At 56.2% G+C, this 19019-nt stretch overlaps 7 protein-coding genes across 7 annotated transcripts; 3 read left to right on the top strand and 4 right to left on the bottom strand.

Annotated features, from left to right (window-relative positions):
- Positions 1 to 573: 573 nt before the first annotated feature.
- EI97DRAFT_447815 (uncharacterized protein) lies at positions 574 to 2583 on the top strand (the record flags this gene model as incomplete). Its single annotated transcript, XM_033800119.1, has 3 exons — positions 574 to 1633; positions 1684 to 2042; positions 2107 to 2583. 3 exons carry the CDS (start codon positions 574 to 576, stop codon positions 2581 to 2583), a joined length of 1896 nt encoding a protein of 631 aa, XP_033657793.1.
- A 613-nt stretch (positions 2584 to 3196) lies between these two features.
- On the bottom strand, positions 3197 to 5030 carry EI97DRAFT_430000 (uncharacterized protein). The gene is made up of 3 exons (XM_033797580.1): positions 4952 to 5030; positions 4792 to 4843; positions 3197 to 4697 (listed from the first exon to the last, which is right to left on the bottom strand). The coding sequence occupies exon 3, from the start codon at positions 4559 to 4561 to the stop codon at positions 3392 to 3394; it is 1170 nt and encodes a 389-aa protein (XP_033657792.1). The 5' UTR covers positions 4562 to 4697; positions 4792 to 4843; positions 4952 to 5030; the 3' UTR covers positions 3197 to 3391.
- Positions 5031 to 5243: 213 nt separating this feature from the next.
- EI97DRAFT_429999 (acetolactate synthase) lies at positions 5244 to 8182 on the top strand. Its single transcript, XM_033797579.1, has 3 exons — positions 5244 to 5888; positions 5959 to 7641; positions 7693 to 8182. The coding sequence occupies exons 1-3, from the start codon at positions 5552 to 5554 to the stop codon at positions 7740 to 7742; spliced, it is 2070 nt and encodes a 689-aa protein (XP_033657791.1). The 5' UTR covers positions 5244 to 5551; the 3' UTR covers positions 7743 to 8182.
- Positions 8183 to 8463: 281 nt separating this feature from the next.
- EI97DRAFT_439301 (uncharacterized protein) lies at positions 8464 to 9075 on the bottom strand (the record flags this gene model as incomplete). Its single annotated transcript, XM_033799553.1, has 2 exons — positions 8464 to 8518; positions 8777 to 9075. 2 exons carry the CDS (start codon positions 9073 to 9075, stop codon positions 8464 to 8466), a joined length of 354 nt encoding a protein of 117 aa, XP_033657790.1.
- Positions 9076 to 9903: 828 nt separating this feature from the next.
- EI97DRAFT_498477 (MFS general substrate transporter) lies at positions 9904 to 12187 on the top strand (the record flags this gene model as incomplete). The annotated part of the gene is made up of 7 exons (XM_033802554.1): positions 9904 to 10052; positions 10106 to 10143; positions 10193 to 10420; positions 10503 to 10635; positions 10699 to 11034; positions 11093 to 11452; positions 11544 to 12187. 7 exons carry the CDS (start codon positions 9904 to 9906, stop codon positions 11779 to 11781), a joined length of 1482 nt encoding a protein of 493 aa, XP_033657789.1. The 3' UTR covers positions 11782 to 12187.
- Positions 12188 to 13121: 934 nt separating this feature from the next.
- On the bottom strand, positions 13122 to 14815 carry EI97DRAFT_357088 (uncharacterized protein; the record flags this gene model as incomplete). The annotated part of the gene is made up of 4 exons (XM_033794913.1): positions 13122 to 13313; positions 13488 to 14299; positions 14358 to 14531; positions 14680 to 14815. Coding segments are annotated over 4 exons (1314 nt in total), but the record flags the coding sequence as incomplete, so codon positions are not given.
- A 1298-nt stretch (positions 14816 to 16113) lies between these two features.
- EI97DRAFT_369658 (uncharacterized protein) lies at positions 16114 to 17407 on the bottom strand (the record flags this gene model as incomplete). The annotated part of the gene is made up of 2 exons (XM_033795199.1): positions 16114 to 16912; positions 16980 to 17407. The coding sequence occupies 2 exons, from the start codon at positions 17405 to 17407 to the stop codon at positions 16114 to 16116; spliced, it is 1227 nt and encodes a 408-aa protein (XP_033657787.1).
- Between the last annotated feature and the right edge of the window lie 1612 nt (positions 17408 to 19019).

The raw sequence follows: 19019 nt of genomic DNA, 5'->3' as shown, positions 1-19019 counted from the left end.
TGGGCTCCATATAACTTCAATTTCTCCCGCACACATGAAGTGGTTCATTGCGTGGAGTCTGGGATACCAGTACATCTCTCACTCGTAAACAATTGAAGAAGGGCTCCGAGGACCAATCAGGACCCCGCTTTGGTCAAAAGCACCCAGGGTCGGTGCGGGTTGTGCCAGCTCCCACCTCTCAGGCTGGGCATCAGAAGTTCCCCCCACACGCACACAACATCCTCACTACTGTTCACGCCCGCACGCCTCTTCTCGTGCCCACGACCGACGCTCGCTATAGGGCGTCGACTGCGGACGTGCCCAGCGGAAATCTTTGCCGTGACGGCGTTCTCATCACTTCCCCCCTCGCGCATCTCTCTTCTCGCCTCGCAGCTCCCGGTCCTTCGCCGCCGCCTCACGCAACATTCATATTGTGCATTTTCTCCGTTGGGATTGCCTGCGGAGTGGTGACGGAAGTGCTCACCTAGCTTTCACGCCCGCCGAGAGTCTTCTCAGCCTCCCGGAGGTCCAATCCGCTCACCGCTCTCACCATCATACTCGTATCCGCGACGCCCGGCTCCGCACGCAGTCGTCATGCCTTGCTTTCTTGGCCTCGCCGTTTCCATTCATACACCCTCAGGGCCCCTCCCCGAGTACTCTATTCAGAAGCAATCCAAATTCCACCGCATCACCTCGTACATACCAGTTCCCCCCGCCAGGATCTCACCCGAGACCAACAAGCCCGAACAATCTACCTTTGCCATATCAATCACGCTTCTGACACCGGGACTCAATGTACCGTATTCGACGCCGAAGCCTACGCCCGAGGAACCGAACCCACGGCCCAAGATTGTTGGAGGGTTGCCCGGAGGGTTGGACAGGACTGGTTTGAATGGAGGCAGGAGTTCCGGCCCGGTGATAGCGCCGTATAAGCCGCTGACGAGTTCGCCGAACGAGACTATTGCGGCCTACATCTATTTTGACGGTAGAGCGAAGGAGGAAGTGGCTACATTGCTTAGGCGCGGTGAAGAGACGTGGGTGAATTCGAGATGGGTGAGCGTTCCCGCGTCGGAAGGTGGAGGCCTTGCTGAGCGGGAGTTTCTGTTTAGAGAAGTGGGATTGGAGAGATGGCTCAATGGACTAGACTTGGAAGGAAAAGATGTCGCAGCTCGGATTGAGCGGAGAAAACAGCGCCTAGAGAAGAAGAGGAGAAAGCGAAGAGAGGCGAAAGGCAGCGATGATGAAGACGACTCGACGCGTGCGAGTTCATCACGAAACGGCATCCTACGATATGGCGATAGCAAGGAAGCGCCTGTGGAAGCGTTATCAGGCAACGAGGACTTCTTCACATCCGACTCGGACTCAGAGGACGAGCCGCCCGTACCCGAAGCGGCGGGGCAGATTAAGGTCGCCCTGTACCGCGTCCTCGCATCTGGGGAGATCAAGAGGGGCGAGTACTCGCCGCAATTCGACGCCCACGATGATGACGACGGGACACAGCCTGCTGGCGGCGAGGGCGATGATGTCGATCATACCACGAGCTTTGCGAAGCCGAAGTCTTTGGATCCTAAGAGTATCAGCACGCAAACCGTAACCGGGATAGACCCCCCGGATAAGCCATATGCCGTCTTCACATTCCTGTATAGAGGAGAGCGTGAGTATCATTTTCCGTTTGTGAGTATATTGAAAACTAACAAGACACAGGCCAACTCCGCAAAATGGGTATCCTACCCCCCGAGAAACCTATCGCTTCCACGGCCGCCACAGCACGACGACGCCGCTCCACCGGCCTCAACTTCGGCGACCTGAAGCCCCTAAATCCGCCCGTGAACGCGAAGAACTTCAGCGGGTACCGCGACCCGAGTGCTCAGTCACCCAAGTCTGGGAAGAAGAGCAGGGACACAGATGCCATGGATAGCGACGCGGATGACGAGGACGAGGAGAGTAAAATCAAAGTAGAAGACATGGACGATGACAGGGATACGCCGATTAAAGAGGAGCGACTGAGTCCGGAGGATGCGGCGAGGACGGGCGAGTTGACGGAGGGGGTGAGGAAGATTAAGGTTGGTAAATCTTTCTTCAACGGTTTATTCTATTGTTGCGGGTTCCTTTTCTAACACCACGCAGCTAAAACGCCAACATTCCGCCGAACCCGTGGCCCAACCTTCCCCCGGCGCAAAACGCGGTTCCGTAGACCACAGCCCGCTATCCGGCACGCCCGTGCCCAGCGCTTCGGAAGCAACAGCAGCATCTTCGTCATCATTAGCGGCGGGCGCAGAAGCGCCCTCTGCGAAGGTAGCCAAGTCGTCGCTGAATTCGGACGTTGGCAGTGAGCCGTCCATCGGCAGCCCCTTCAAGAAACAGCGGGCGAGTCTGCCGGGATTTGACGAAGGGGTTCGGAAGAGCCTGGGTGCGGCGTTGATGGGGGCGAAGGAGAGGGGGCTTTCAGAGGGGACTGTTCAGGGTGGTGTTGCTGGTAGTAGTGGGTTGGATGGAGCATTTGGGGCGACGGCGACGGCGGGTGCGTTGGAGGGAAAAGGCCAGCAGCAGCAGGAACCGCCTCTGGTGGAGGTGAAGATGGAGGAGGAGGAGGAGGAGTTGTGACTCTGGGACGTGAGGATGCAGATGGCCTTGGGATGAGAGGGTTGCTTCTTCTGTTCTTCTGGGAGAAGTTTTGGAAGGGAATGGTCAATGGCCTGCCTGCCTGATGATGGAATTGTCGGCCTGAACGGCTGAGGAGGTGTTTTGTTACTGTTGACTTGAAACTCTCTGGAGTTGATTTGAGTTGGGGTCTTCTTCTTCCTCTTCTTCTTCTTCTTCTGCGTCTTTGCCTGGTACAGCCTGGTGGCCGGGTAGCGTGACAACCCTGGAACCTTGGAACTGGATAGTGGATAGAGGGGTATACAGTATACACGGGCGTATGCATGGAGTTTGCCGCCGTTGCTGACTGGTCTCTTTTCTTTGCGCTTTTCTATTTGAGGTCCGAAGCTCCGGTTTTGAGTTGGGGGGGTAGACCTGAGATCTGAGAGATACGGGGTAGAGCGTTGGTTGGATAGTCTGAGTCGGGGGTATATCACTTTATTTAAAGAGAGATGACTACTTTTCTGCTTTCACACGTACGATAGCAAATCACACCTGATGATGGAGGGGTTGGTGGATTCAGAGGTGTGTTCTGGATTCTATTGGTAGGGAAATACGTATATTTACCTATATTCCATGGCTACGTAGGTTTGGTAAACCGATGTGACAGGGGTATATTATATGCGATGGATACATAATGACAAGCACTTAAGTTAGTCTGCTCTTATGTTATTCATCGATTCTAAGTTCAGAAACGCCACGAAAACGCCTGCTCCACGCTCTCCTCTGTCCCCTTGACCGCTTCCTCAAAGCTATACCACTCTTTCAAAGTCTAGAGCTTAAACCCCTCCCTCTGGACCTCCCACCCAGTGCCCGCCTCATCCCTCCTCGCCGCCACCTTGCCCACAAGTGCCTCCTTCTTCACCTTCGCCTGCTCGGTACACAGCTCGTAGACGGTACACAGGTTGAAGATGGCGCTGCGGAACACGGTTCCGGCGTCGATGACCAAGTGCTCCAGCAGCGCCCGGGCTTCGGATACATGGCCGCTGTAGAGGTGGCAGATGGCTAGGTTCTGGGTAATCATGGGGTTTGTCGGGAAGCGGTCGTGCAGGGACTGGAAAGCTGGGAGGGCGGAAGCTGGGGGGGAGGTGCAGAGGGTGAGGAGGGCAGAGACGGTGGCTTCGAGGAGGGCGTCGCCGTTCGTTGCGTCGTCGGTGGTGAGGGGTTTGGAAGAGGTGGAGGAGAGGAGGTGCGATAGAGCGGATAGACAGCGCTTTGCGGCGCCCACGTCGCCGATGCGCAGCCAGAGGAGCGTCTCCATGTACAGCATCTGCTTGGCTTCTTCGGCTCGCTCGTCATGCTCGTCATGCTCGCGCTCGACTTCTCCGACGGCTTGGGAGGGAGACAGCAGGCTCGCTAGATGCTGTCCCGCACCCTCGAGGTCCCCCATCTCGACCAACACGTTTGCGACGCGGACGCCGCAATCCCTCAGCCTCGTCCGCCATAACCTCTTGTCCTGCTCGAATTCGGATTTGGAGATGTTGCTCCGACACTCGTGGGCCAGTTCGTAGTAGCCCATGATGCCCTTTCGCCATTCTCCGTAGCCCAGGGCAGCGAGGCGGACGACGAGCACGCGCAGGTCCCAGGGTACGAGATGGGCGCCTGTGCTCTCATGTCTCCAGAAAGTGGCATGGTTCAGGTCACCGAGGATCTTGGATTCGTGGGCTGCGAGGGCGTGCTCGTTGATTAGGCACAAGCAGGCGAGACGGATGTGCAACAAGTTCAGCAAGGTCGCTGGATCGGTGGAAGGAGGGGATTGCACGATTGCACGGGCGGCGGAGATGGCGGCCAGGCGAAAGTGGCCGGTTGAGAGCAGGGAGGGTATGGGAGTGGTGATGGGAGGAGAGTAGGCGGGGTTTAGGAAGGGTGGGAGGAGCGAGGTGGTGGGGAGGACGTGGTAGGCGGAGGGGTCGCGGAGGAAGGAGAAGTCGCGGTCTGACATGGAAGAGACATGTTGGTGTTGGCGCTCACGTTCTGTTGGAGAGAGGGCTCGCGATGGAGTGGATGTTGAGGTTCGTTCTGAGGGTGGGGAAGAAGGAGTAGTAGCTATTGCCGGCGCCAGAGGCGGGCTCAGTGGACTGGAGGATTACACGACCACCGTCAGCAATTGCCATGAATGGAGTTTGAGGAGGATGTAGATCTCTGCATCGGCTGAATGGGATATGCTCGTACTCGTCTACGGCGGCACCGAGGGGCTCTCTTGTTGATCGCCGGGGGACTGCGACTGCGGAGGAGAAGAGTGAGCGTGGTTGGAGGCGTGCAACACGAGAACCGGTTTGGTGAAGGGCATGTTGCATACGGGCATGTTAATGAAACATAATGGAGAGCATACCTCGCCGTCGGTCATCACCGCTTGCAGCACGGGCGTGGCTCCGCGCTCGTTCGGACATGGTTCGCGGTATGGAGTTGGGTGTGGAGTGATGAGAGGACATTCACCGGCCGACATCGGGAGGGGCTCGGCGTTCCTTCCCCCATTCCCCCATGTCCAAGGGCGGCAATGCGGAGAAGCAGGCCCTGCACACCAATCCAATCCCGCGCACGAGCCCCATGGCGCCGTGTGTCCCGCATTGGCCTTGTCAAAAAGTGTGTGCGTGGTGCGTTTTGCCTCCGAGGTGCTGGTGAACTGTATGAGCAACACGAGAGAGTGACTCCAACACCTCTCCCCATCTCCCGTCGCCCTAGGGCAATCAAAACCCACGTCGTGTCCTGCGTCGTTTCATTGCTTGCTTTCACCCTTCGTTCATTCGTCCTCCCAATTGTTCCCTCTCTCTTAACCCTACCTCCTCCTCCGCTTCTCCCCCCACCACCTCCGCCTTCCCGCTTCCCTCCCACCTTTCTTTACCCCAGACGAGAAAAAAAGAAGAGACGGAGAAGCTTGTGAGAAACGCCACACACACAGACGCACCCACATTCCAGTCTGCTGCTGCCCGCCATGCAGTCAAGACAGCGAGCTCTGCAGTCCCTCAAGGGCTGCCGCTCATTTTCCACCTCGGCTGCACGGCCGGCCATCTCACCCTACCGGAGAGCGGCACAGGTAGCAACCTCCAAAGTCGTTCAAGAAAATGCACAGAGAACACAGTCGACCGCCGCCGCCGCCGCGACCAAGGAGACGAGAACCCGGCCGAGCCCGGCCTTCAATCGTGAAGATTGGAGCGATGTGCAGCCACTGAAGCCATACCGCCAGCCCGAGATGGACCATTCCTTCGTCGGCATGAAGGGTGGAGAGATTTTCCACGAAATGATGCTCCGTCAGGGCGTCAAGCACATCTGTAGGCACCCGTCTTCAGCAATTGGAATGTTTGCTTTGCCGAACATCACATGCTAACAAATATGACTCAGTTGGATACCCCGGCGGTGCCATCCTCCCCGTCTTCGATGCCATCTACAACTCAAAACACTTCGACTTCATCCTGCCTCGACATGAACAAGGTGCCGGCCACATGGCCGAGGGCTATGCTCGCGCCTCCGGCAAGCCCGGCGTCGTCCTCGTCACCTCCGGCCCCGGCGCCACCAACGTCGTGACTCCCATGCAGGATGCCCTTATGGATGGCACCCCCATGGTCGTCTTTTGCGGACAGGTCCCGACCAGCATGATCGGATCCGATGCTTTCCAGGAAGCTGACACGATCGGCATCACCCGAGCCTGCACAAAGTGGAACGTCATGGTGAAGAATGTTGCCGAGCTGCCGAGACGCATCAACGAGGCTTTTGAGATTGCGACGACGGGCCGTCCCGGACCTGTCCTCGTCGATCTGCCCAAGGATGTCACCGGTGCTGTCCTTACGCGTCCCATCCCCATGCAGAGCACCCTGCCCGTCCACCCGAGCGCCGCCATCCTTGCCGAGCGAGAGGTCACCAAGAGGCAGCTCGAGACGTCGATTAAGCGCTCCGCCGACCTCATCAACAAGGCCAAGAAACCCGTCATCTACGCCGGTCAGGGTATGGTCTCCACCCCCGAAGCTCCCAAGCTTCTCAAAGAACTCGCAGACAAGGCCTGCATTCCCGTGACAACGACTCTGCAAGGCCTGGGCGCTTACGATGAGCTGGACGACAAGTCTCTGCACATGCTGGGCATGCACGGCTCCGCCTATGCCAACATGGCCATGCAGGAAGCCGATCTGATCATCGCTCTCGGAGCCCGCTTCGACGACCGCATCACCGGTAACGTCCAAAAGTTTGCCCCAGCGGCAAAGGCTGCAGCGGCGGAGGGCCGTGGTGGCATCATCCACTTCGAAATCATGCCCAAGAACATCAACAAGGTCGTGCAGGCGACCGAAGCCGTCGAGGGCGACGTTGTGACCAACCTGGCTCAGCTGCTGCCTCTCGTCAATGAGGTCAAGGAGCGGCCGGAATGGTTCGCCCAGATCAACGAGTGGAAGGCCAAGTTCCCCTGGGCATACGAGAAGGAGGGCGAGAACGGCCTCATCAAGCCCCAAACCGTCATTGAAACGCTCTCAAACCTCACTGCCGACCGAAAAGAGCAGACCGTCATCACCACCGGCGTAGGCCAGCACCAGATGTGGGCCGCGCAGCATTACCGCTGGCGCCACCCTCGCACAATGATCACCTCGGGTGGTCTTGGTACCATGGGTTACGGTCTCCCAGCCGCCATTGGCGCAAAGGTGGCCCGCCCCGACGCCCTCGTCATTGACATCGATGGCGATTCCTCCTTCAGCATGACGCTCACCGAGCTCTCGACAGCGGCGGAATTCAACATCGGCGTCAAGATCATCGTGCTCAACAACGAGGAGCAGGGCATGGTCACCCAATGGCAGACTCTCTTCTACGAAGACCGCTTCGCGCATACCCACCAGCGGAATGCGGACTTCGTGAAGCTGGGCGATGCCATGGGTGTGCAGGCGAAACGTTGTGTGAAGCCAGAGGAGCTGGTGGATAGCCTGAAGTGGCTGCTCAACAGCGAGGGTCCGGCTCTGCTGGAGATTGTGACGGACCAGAAGGTGCCTGTGCTGCCCATGGTGCCGGCCGGTTCGGCCCTGCATGAGTTCCTGGTGTATGATGAAGGTATGTAGCCCCTATGCCCCTTTTTTGAACAGTTGATTAACGAGGTTGCAGCTACGACGAAGAAAAGGAGACAGCAAACGAGAGAGAGATCGGGTCGTTAAGAGAATGCTGCCTTTTCATTGAGGTATCGCTTCTTGAGGTGCTTGATTTCTCGCTTCCTTTCTGCATCGTGTTTCCTGGACCTTTTGATGCTGAGTTTTGCATACCCGACGGCCGACATACCACCGCATCCTATCCTCTTCTATCCAAGTCCCATTCTTTGGGCCTTTCTCCGTATAATTTTCTCGCGTGTATATTTTGGCGGCCATCTTCTGCTGATTGAGTGGGCGTCCGGCATCGGCGTTTTTCATGACTGGATTTTGGACGTGGGTGCAGTAGGATGAGCAGACGTGTGTGTGCGATGTTGTCAAATGTAGGGGCGAAACTGAAGGCGATGGGGAATGGCAGGATCTATATAGTGGGGGCCATAGAGGATGTAGAACGGTCACTTCTGCCGACCGTGAAAAGTCGTTATATACCAGATTATCGTTTTGTTGAAGAATAACTGGCATTTTATTCCAACCTCTACCTCGCACCCTTCCTATACGCTGATGAGTGTTAGGGTTTTGTGCGTGTTCTCGCCAGATATTGGCATTTTAACCCCCTACTTTCTCACTTGCTCGGCTGACTGCGCAGACGCAGGAAGGGATTCTGTGAGAGAGGTGTTGCTTTCGTCGACCAACCGGGGGAATTACTGGTTTGAGGTTAAGCCGCATAGTGACAAGATTGGCGAGAGGAGGATGAGGAAGAGTCTGGATCTCGACGGTGATTGAGGAAGTGTAGTCATGTGAATGCTGTGGGATTCTCCAGGGCTACTACTATTAGGAGTAGTTGAGAGCTAGGAAAGTAAATAAGTTTGCACTTACGCGTTATTGCATGGAGCGACGAAATGCTGGATACATAGGGACTCCAGAACGACTTTACATTCTTCTCTCCTTTCTGTTCGAATCTTTGACTGATGAGACTTCTCCGTGTCTCTAGTCTTCACCATGCACCAAGACTTATTTTCGATGTTCGATTTGATGTCTCCAAGATTCCATCCGCCGTCTTCTCAACATGACCAACATTAACTCTCATCCATTTCAGCACGACTCACCGTAAGGTCATGAGAGGACTTTGGCCTAGACTCCAGCAAGACCCTTTCAACCTCACCGTCCAATCACGCCCGCGTCTCGCGTAAACGCCACAATCGACACCAGGCCCGTGGCGCTGAGCACAAGAAGCGCCAGAAGCCCAGGCTGAGAATCCGGGGAAGTGGAGCATGATCTGTGGAGCATGATGGTCCGCTTTCCGACGGCTGGATTTCGAGAACACACTGGCTTGTCTGAAAGTTGTGATGGTGATGGAACTCGAGACGACATGCAGTGGGGTAAGTAAGGCTTTGGCTGGTGTCATGGGCGTTCTTGAAGGAGGTATTGGTAGCAGGCAGTGTTGCTTTGGCCTCCTAATATCAATTCTGTCGCTGACCTTCAACTTGAATTTCCCACTCCCTCCCCAGTTCTATTTCCACCTCGAATCCAGAATAAAAGGCAAGCTTGACACCATCTCATCTCTCACAGGGAAGCAAACTTGAGCACCACCACCCCCTGGCGCCTCTCAACGCCTACCTCGGCCTAGACATACCCGCTCTCTCGACTCAGAGCTGCTGAATCATTGCTGGAGAATCGCAGATGATTGCTCGGCGTATGGCTGCCCAGGGGAGGCACACGCATTGCAAGACACGGTGTACGCGGTAGGTGTGTAGATGCTTGGGCTGCTATAGCGTGTGGAGAACCCTTGACTAGCGGGTGCTGGAATGCGGGGGAGCAACGTGCCAAGTTTGTAGTGGTCCTGGGCGACTTGGCGAGAATACCTGTTCGGGTAAGGGTGAGGAAGACCTTAGGATATCACTGGTCGGGCCCGGGAGAGCGACGGTAGCGCGACTTGGTGATGGGTGAATGTGAGGATGGAGCTGAAGGGGACGGGAGATGTATATAAGAGGTGTGATGTGATGAGTTCCTGGAAGGGTTTTGTTTCTGTGTGACAGTGAGCCCGGTTGTTGGGTTTTCGACTGTGACACTTAAGGAGCTTTACATTTGTTTTTTCTGCCTGCTGTGCGACGACGGGGTGTTATTGGTTTCCGTATCTGGAAATCCTCGTCCCAGTTTACTCCTGCGCTTCACCTCAATACCGAAATCCTCCACCGTCATCTTTTTGCTCCCGCGCCGTATGCAATAGGGCACCATGGCTTCCCATCCAGAGAACCTCTCGGCGGTGGAGAAGGCCGAAGTGGTCGAGGTTGAGAAGATCGCTGTTATGGATACAGGACACCTAGAATCCTCCAACGCCAGTGAGCTAGATGAATCGATCAAGAAGCAAGAAGCGAGGACAACGTAAGAGTCTACAATGAGCTAGACGATCTCATCAGAGACTGAACCCCGTACAGGCGGAAAGTGGACTTCCGACTCGTCCCCATTCTCGGCGGTCAGTTCACTCCCATTGCATCACACCTCTCACACTGACTTGACTACAGCGTGCTACGCCATCAGCGCCATTGATCGTATCAACATCTCGGCCGCTCTCATCGCCGGCATGGACAAAGAACTTGGGTTCAAAATCGGCGACCGCTACTCCATCGCCCTGCTCATGTTCTTCATCACATACTTCCTCTTCGAGATCCCGAGTAACATTGTGCTGCGGAAGGTCGGCGCTGCAAATTGGCTCTCTTTCATTTGCTTCGCGTGGGGCGTCGTCATCCTAGGTAAGCGCCCGTCCACTTTTCGTAGTTGAAGGGTTTCGTCGAAACGGATACGCATGACAGCCATTGACAGTTCGATATCCAGGTGCCGGCTTCACCCACCACTGGTGGGAAGTCGTCATCCTCCGAGCCGTCCTCGGCCTCTTCGAAGCCGGCTTCTTCCCCGGCTGCGTCTACCTCATCTCCTGCTGGTATACACGCTACGAGGTCCAAAAACGGTCCGTCACCCTCATCTCTCATATCCTTTACCAAATCCAATACCAATACTAACACCCACACAGCCTCGCCTTCTTCTACGCCATCAACATCCTCGCCAACGCCTTCGGCTCCATCCTCGCCTACGGCATCATGGGCCTCAGCGGCAAAGCAGGATACCTGGGTTGGCGCTGGATCTTCATCATCGAAGGCCTCATGACCGTCTCCCTGGCCCTCCTCGGTCGCCTCCTCATTGTCGATTTCCCAGATAAAGTGCACGAGTCGCGCATGCCGTTCCTGAAACCCCACGAGGTGAAGCTCGTGCAGGAGAAACTGGATCGAGACCGTCAGGATGCAGAGTTCGACAAGTTGACGTGGGAGAAGTTTGTCGATGCGCTGAAGCGGTGGGAGTTGTGGTTTTTGTACGTCCGATGAACTCCCCTCACCGTTCAGAACGCTTCCACCACTAACGCCCTCTAGTTCGATGCAATTCTTCGCCGTCACCACCATCGTCTACGCCCTCGCCTTCTTCATCCCCATCATCCTCGCCGGCATGGGCCACACCACAAAAATGGTCTTCCTGCTGAGCGCCCCGCCCGCCTGCGCCGCCGTCCCCTACGTCCTGCTCATCAGCTGGGTCGCCGACCGAACAAAAATGCGCTCCCCCTGGATCATGCTGCAGGCCGCGCTCGGCGTCGCGGGCCTCATGATCGTCGCGTACGCGAGGAATAACGGGGTCAGGTACTTTGGCATCTTCGTGGGGCTCATGGCGGCGAATAGTAATATCCCGAGTTCGTTGGCGTGGCAGGCGAATAATATCCGCGGCCAGAGTTTGAGGATGTAAGTCGTTTACTTTCCGTGGGAATTTGTTGCCTTCGTCTGCGTTGGCTATCTATCTATGTAACGATGCTAACAACGGCCTGTTCGATAGGGTCGCGTCAGGACTGCAAGTCGCCTTCGGCGCCATCGGCGGCATCTTCGCCTCGACCACCTTCATGCAGCACGAGGCGCCGACGTATCGCACGGGACTGTGGGCCGTGACGGGGTGCCAGCTGTTCATCCTCGTCGGGTCGGCGCTCATGGTGCTGCATTATAGGAGGAGGAATGCGCGGGCGGAGAGGGGCGAGGTGGTGCTCGAGGGGTTGGTGGGGTTTCGGTATACGTATTAGCTTTAGCTTTAGTAGGCGGAATGGGTATTGGGAACTGGGGTGTTGGCTAACTTTTTGATGTTTGATGATGGATGGAATGGGCATATAGTCTGGTACTGCTCTGCTCTGGGAGGACGAGACAGAGTGCAGAGTGCCGAGGGGATTGGATAGTGACGAACCTTGATGATATCCAACACGCTTGTAAATGCACACATGGGATTTTGTAAACCCTCGCTTTTTGTCGTCGTCCAAGTCGTTGAAACCTTAAATTGACGTTTCCCGGACAATCCCCGAAAACAGGCTGTCATCGGATTTGCGGAAAGGAGCCTATGCATCCCGCCTCCTCCAACAAGAGATATACTTGCAAAACCACACTCGAGATTGGTACTCGAGTAATCAGGCTAAAGGGACTGCGGGAAGGTGGTATGGGATGGGAATGTGGATTGGAATTTGGCTGTGGATTTGAATAAGGAAGGGTGCTTAGCTAGGGTATGCGTTTGCATAATGGTGTGGGGTTAACGTTGATTACAACCTTAAGGGAAGAAGTTATCGAGCGATGGGAACCTTGCTAGATAAGTGTCAGTCTCCAGAGGCAAAATTTCTTATGTAGTGCGTATGCGCTTAAGTACAATATAAGGGAGATGTATTCAGAGAGTAGGGGTTGATGCTTAGTTTAGTTTGGACGTTTCCTGCACGTTTCCTGTTCGAGGGACACGTACCTGGGAATTTGTGCGGCCTTGCTTCTTCTTGAGTCTCTGATTCACGGAGAGGGGTGTATCCAGCAGTTTAAAGCTCTTTGGTAGACTTCTATATCGCCATGAGTATCATCCGTCTATACACCCACACCATCACTAGGTCCTTCCCCCGACTCAACCCCTCCGACTCCTACTTCTCCCCTCCTCCGGCCCCAAACTCCTCCTCCTCCCCTCATCAACCCTACTCACCCTACTCCCACTAAACCTCGCCTCACTATACCGCCCGCCCATCTCCCCCAAACTCAAACTCCCCCTCCGCCTCCTCCGTCCCATATCCTCACTATACCTCACCCCTGGCCCCTCCCCATCATAATACAACCCCTCACCACCCCTCCCACCTCCCCCAACACCAACACTCCTACTCCTCCTCCTCCCACCCCCCCTCTTCCCCCTCGTCACCGGCGGATCCCTCACCAACCCCCACCCCCTCCGATCCCTCCTCGCCAACTCCCTCTCCAACCGCCAAAGCGGCGCTTCCGGCAAGATCCGCGTGCCCCCCAACGCATCATCCCTCCATCTTAATTTCCAATACACGTCGACTGCGGCTGACCTCTGCCCGTCCGGTGAAGCCACTCCGTCCGCGGCGTCACCGTCGCCGCCGCGAGGCTCGACGACGAGCTTGTAGTTATCCGTCAGGGCGCGCGGGTTGTAGATGCCTTTATCCGAGATTCCCGGGCCGTGCAGCTGGAGCCGGATGCGCACCGAGGGGTGGATGTATTCGTTTGTCGAGCGGAGGGGCCGGTTGGTCGTGCGGCCGGTTTTGGGGGTTACGGCGTGGTAGAGGCCTGGGGTGCGGTACTGCGCTATGGTTAGGGGATGGGGAAGTAGATTTATGGCTTTGAGCCATGTTTCGGACTGCGGTTCTATCGAGGCCAGGTGTGTAGGTCATCAAGGCGGGGAAGAAAGAGGGGAACGAGGTGTTGGGAACTGGATAAAAAAGGGGAAAAGAAGAAGAAAGAAAAAGGTACCTACCGTCCCACCCCCGAGTGCATACAATCCGGACGTCGAATTCCAAATCTCGCCAAACCCCCACGGCCTCCTCGCCTGCCCCGTCTCGCGATACCACCGCTCATTCTCCTCCTCGAGCTCAAACAGATACCCCTCCCTCAGATCCAGAAACGGCTCCACCTGGCTCATCATCCACGCCAGGCTGATATTCGCCAGCTGCGTGTCGTCGCTCCCACCCCCGACATCGCTATGCGCCCCTGGGAACCACACCTGCCGCAGCGTCGTGCGATTCCCTTCAGGCTTCTCCCAAACGGCGGGTGCAAAGGCGGTGCGCTTCTCGTCGAGCGCGAGGGCTTGGAAGGCGTTTTCGATGCAGTCGGAGATCTTGGTGTCGTAAAAGGCCATTTCCTCGCTCTGCGGGTCCTGCACGCCTAGGCGCTGCAGGAGGCCGATGCGAGGCATGCCCAGGCTGCCGACCGTGTCCCACACGCCGACGACCTTGATGGGGATGTCGAGGCGCGTCAGGCCGCGGCGTTGGAGTTCGCGCGTGTAGCGTGGTGAGCTGGCGCTGGGTTTGTTGGGGAAAGGTTGCGTCGGGTTGCGCGAGATGTAGCCGGCGTCGTATCGGTGCTGATAATCTTCCCAGACGGCGGGTAGGGAGTTGAGGCCCTTTTTGGTGAGTAGTCCGACGTGCCCGATCAGCCCGGCTATGGAGCGCGCGGTGAAGGCTCCGCGGGAGAAGCCGAAGAGGAAGAGCTCATCGCCGGGGTGGTAGTTGTTGGCTAGGAAGGAGTAGGCTTCGAGGATGGTGTCTTGGAGACCTTCACCGGTGACGCCTAGGCGGTTGTGAGCCGGGAAAATTGGTCGATGGCGTTGGAGGAAGGGAGTTGTTACCGTGGGTGAGTCGATTGAGAACACTTCCTTGCGAGGCCACTCCCATTTGGTAGTTCACTATTTGGGGAATCCCGTCTTGACTGACGGCTTTGATTGCTCTCGATAGTCTCGTTACGTTGCTGGGTACCGCTATTCGTCCGTTGAGCATGCCGTTGTCCGAGTTCATCCATGTTCCTGTTATCAGCTTGTTAGCCTTTGTACTCTATAATCCGTGATTTGATTACTCGTTTTGCATTCATCTTCCACGATTTTTCCATGCCTGCCCCGAGACCACAGACTATGTGAATACTAGGAAAAGAACACAGAAAGTAAACACGCCTACCATCACAAGCCACTATCAACCTCTTGAACATGCCCCTCCCTCCGCTCAAGCCCGGAGCCACGACCGGCCGCGGCGAAGCATCGATGACAATAGGCGGACGCTCCAAGGGAGGCAGGTCTACAACAAGCGGGACCGGCGGAGTCATGTACAGTACTTTTGGTATCGTATCCGTGGAAGTCAGAGTGTAGCTTATGAAAATGACGGTGCTGTCGTTCGGATCGCGGGTGGGAGCGTGCTGTTGCTGAATCAAAGGATACAGCTGGGACCTACGACGAATATCTATATTCCGCTAGGGTTCGATATACAACGGTAGGGGGTGATCAGTGAGAAGGCGTGAATGAAGAAAGAGTGCACTTGCACCAGTAGCGTGTAGTGATGCCCGCAACTATCAGTCCTTAAGGGGCTTCCTCCAGCCGCGGTGAAAGGACGGGTAATAGCTTCGAGTACAATGGGTTGACCTGCGTCTATGTCTATGAGATCGGACAAGCTCGTGTTGCAAGGTAGACGTAAAGGGAAAGGCCTTTGTCCTGTCTCACTTAGTCGGGATGTCTTATGCAGTATACAGAGTATACAGCAAAACGAATAAACTCACTCGTCCGAAACCAGATAATATGTCACAGGGAGAGCTCCTTTGATATTCCACAACTCGATCAAACGGAACCATGATAATCCGCCAAGAAAATGAACGACTGATTGCTCCGCCTGTCAGGGGGTGAGATGCAGGATTCTTAGGTCGCGGATAATTCAGACGTGATAACTTTGTAATTTAAACCAGAAGCTCGCATCGTGTGCGCATTATCTCGCGTGTCTTGTTGCGTCGTGGTGCTCATCTTGGGGTGAGGTGGTGAGGCTGGGGTCTTGGTGTTGAGGCTGGTCAGGCGAACTGGCGCCCAGGTACGCTGCTGCGAACATGTGGCTGGTGCGAAATCGAGGCGCACCACGCAGCCAATCATCGGTACGCATCGTAGGGCCTGTTCAACAAATGCCGAGGGGAAGGAGCACATGTGTAAGCTCAACGTATCAGATGTTTTTCATACAATTCGCAAGAGCTTTTCTGTAAGGCGTGTAAGTGTACGGAAGGCCAACCCGCTTCCTGAGGTTGCTCTCCACCCCTACTCCTGATGCTGTTCCCCAAACTCCCAAATTCAGCCGATCTAGCATCCAGTGCCATGGATCCCAAACAGATTGCTCACACGTATCGTACAACGGCCCCGACTTCTTCGAGAGCAATAACACCAGCGCCATAACCCACAAACTCCAGCCAGCTCTACACGTCTGTCCGCTAGACGAATATAGTGAGCAGAGAAAATTACAACAATCTACGACACCAAGAGCGGAAATAGTAAGACTGAGTATCGAACGTAACGCAAAGAGGGGAAATAGAAAGAAGATTCATAACGGAACACTTGGGAAATATGGCGATCCCAGCGCGGATTAAAAGTCCCCAAGAAGCTCGTCTAGCTCATGGAGCTCGATGTGCTCTGGGCTCTTCATCGCCCAGGCCCAGTCAAAATCGTCCTGATCCAGTCGGGATTCGCCGAACTTGAATATGGCTGGCGGCAGATCAATCGTGTGGGACGTCTTGAGAAGAGGACTGTTCGGGACAAAGTCGTTGATGACGTTAGGCAGTTGATGTAGTTGCCCGAAAAGGGCTGCCGCAGTTTCCGAGTTTTCCCGAGCAACGGCTTCCTCTTGCTGCTCGCGAAGCTCCGGTACATTGTACATGGGAATATCGAACCTATGGAATTCTTCGGAAGGCGCACTCGCTTCCTGGTTGCTAGTGGCCTCCTGACTTCTTCTACGCTGCTGCAGGTTGGTGGCCGTCTGCGTGAATTCCCGTTCTTCCTTCTCCAGAGGGGGCGACTGTGCGCGACGGTTGTGCTCGGTGGTGCTGTTGGTGGAAGGACGCGAGTGCGTGGAAAAGGGGTCGAGGCCGTCGTCGTATTCCGGGGTGGAGAGATCCAGCTCCGGCGAGGGTGACATGTGATCGCGCGATCTCATCTCCATATCTTCCTCCTCTGACAAAGACGGTGAAATGATTCGCGCGGGGCCATGGGTCGCTCCGGCGTCGTTAGGGATTGGCTGGTGCGGACAGGTTGTCAAGAAGTAGTATATGCGCTTGGGATGGGTTCCGACGAGCTTCTTATCCAGCGGACATCTCGACAAGGCAGTCCAGGAACGCTTGAGGTACGTTGCGAGGCGTGACGAAATGATGGCAGCAGGGTTGGCGGAGCTATGGCACGTCAGCGTGAGTAAAGAAGAGCTTCCCCAGGGTGGGGCACGGGTAGGCGTTGACGCACCTCTCGACAATGGGAATGGTTGCCTGCAGGACATGGGCCAGCTCCTTGAGGAGGTGAGGCCGGTTGCCCGTCTTTTCCAGCTGTTCTATGACGGCAACGACGATGATGTCGTCGATGCCCTCGGTGTCGACCTTTGTGCGCGGCGACAGGCCGCCGGGCGAGGGTGGCGGGGTGTGCGCCACAGGGCGACCAGCACTCTTTGGACGTTCATCAAAGCGTGGAGGGAGATTTCGCGGAGAACTGTTTGGGGTGGACAGGGTGGAGGTGGAAGCAGAGTCGGAGTGAAGTCGCTTGACTTTTTTCGCAGGCGGCGATAGCTGGTTGACGTCGGTTGACGAAGGCGGTGAGCGCGCGGATCGCGGAGCTCCAGGCAACGCGGTGCCGAGCTGCGGCAGAGACAGCGACTTGCGGCGGGTGTTGTATGGCATGATGATGTCGCGCGCACCAGCGAAGTCGTCGGGATCGGTGATGGGCGAAAACGGGATGAACAGGTCGAAGGGCGCGAGTAGACTAGATATTCCTACGGTGGGTGGGCAGAAAAGAAGGGCGAGGCAGGCGTTGTTGTTGCGGCGAAGAGTGGCAGGAGCGGTGATTGGCGAGTTGCGGCAGGAAAGAATGAATGCAGCAGCAACGAGCCGGGTCAATCAAAAAGCACTTCTGCTGACAGCGACCCAGGCAGGCGCACTTCTCCCTTGGACACTGTTTGTTTGCCTTTGAGACTCTGTAGGACGTCGCCTGCGGGAGTGCAGCGATGCGACAAAAGTAGAATGGGACGCAAGGTCGAAAAGGGGGTTTCCAAGGGAGACGGAAGAGTTGATGGATGAAGATGTGAAATGGGGGATGGAAAACAGAGCTGCAGCAGCGCCCGGGTGCTGAAGCACACAGGCAGGAGTGCGCTAGACCGTCCTGGGTTAGAGGGCCGTGCAATGCGTGAATTGGGAATGCTATTCAGGGATCAACGACGCGGCGCCAACACGACGGACGAGCTTATCGCCATCTGTGTGACAGCATCCGTCCTGGTCTCGCTGTTGCCTGCCGACTTTTGATTTCTCCTGCCGCTGACAGCATGTGCCGCACCAGACACTGGCAAAACCGACAAGAGGAACAGTTGGGAAAAGGCCTTGTGTGGTCGGAGGGGCCACGTCGACTTTGGAGAGTTTGTTGCCGCTGGCGGATCCTCACCAGACTGGCTCCCGGAGCACGTTTCGTCACTGCTCGGGCAGCTACAAGTTAGGGTGTGCGCATCCTTTCTTGCCTCTTGCCTGGGCTGACGGTCTCCTCTTGGAAGAGGTGGGCTCTCTGATGGGGCTCTCCGGCACGCGACTGGCCGGCGTGTTGTCTCTCCATCACGATCTGTCTCTCTTCGCAGGTCTGCAGCCATGGCCCATCGTTTCCGGAGTGCAGCATGGCCCCTGTCTCAACCCTCGCGTCGGCTGCCCGAACCCTTTTAGCCTCAACGCCATCGACCGGCGCCCTTGGCTGGCGGTGAGCTAAAGTTCCATCTTTTTGTTTTTTTTTTCCATGCGCCTGCGGAGAGCGACTCCGCCTGGTGTGAAGTTTTCGCATCCGACAGCGAATCAGAACAAAGCCGTTGACCATCCCATCCCGTCAGCTTTCGTCGGCTTCTCTGCTGGTTCCCACATCGCCCCAGCGAAGAAGAAAAAAAAGAGAAGAGGAAAAAGGAAAAAATGGAAACCGCGCAGGCCGTAGCCGAAACCAAAAGAGGCATGGCATGGCATGGCATGGCTCTGAGAAACTGAGAGGGGCGGCTCGAAGCACACAGCTGCGGCTGGTTTGGTTGTTCTTCTGCTTCTGGAAGGCTTGCCTTCGTCGTGCCTTGTCGGCCTGTTTCATCGTCGTCGTTGGGGCGACACTTTGAGGCGCTAGGGATACCCACCGCTGATTGGTCCGGATGCGCCATCTGTCTTACCCAGCCCGCGGAGCCATTTGCATCACGCCAGCCCCTCTGCGTCGTCACTTTTGTGGGGTTGCCTGGCCTTCCACCTCTGCTCGCCGCTCTTCGATAACAATCAACAAAGC

Source organism: Westerdykella ornata, assembly GCF_010094085.1.
Source record: "Westerdykella ornata strain CBS 379.55 unplaced genomic scaffold EI97scaffold_2, whole genome shotgun sequence".
Classification (NCBI taxonomy): domain Eukaryota; kingdom Fungi; phylum Ascomycota; class Dothideomycetes; order Pleosporales; family Sporormiaceae; genus Westerdykella; species Westerdykella ornata.
The sequence above is the reverse complement of the archived record's forward strand: the minus strand, read 5'-3'. Positions and strand labels throughout refer to the sequence as shown.

Coding starts and splice junctions, on each gene's coding strand:
- EI97DRAFT_430000 (XM_033797580.1), bottom strand. CDS start 4,561: ATGTCAGACCGCGACTTCTCCTTCCTCCGCGACCCCTCCGCCTACCAC.
- EI97DRAFT_429999 (XM_033797579.1), top strand. CDS start 5,552: ATGCAGTCAAGACAGCGAGCTCTGCAGTCCCTCAAGGGCTGCCGCTCA. Junction 5,889..5,958: donor TCAGGGCGTCAAGCACATCT/GTAGGCACCCGT, acceptor AATATGACTCAG/TTGGATACCCCGGCGGTGCC. Junction 7,642..7,692: donor GTTCCTGGTGTATGATGAAG/GTATGTAGCCCC, acceptor ACGAGGTTGCAG/CTACGACGAAGAAAAGGAGA.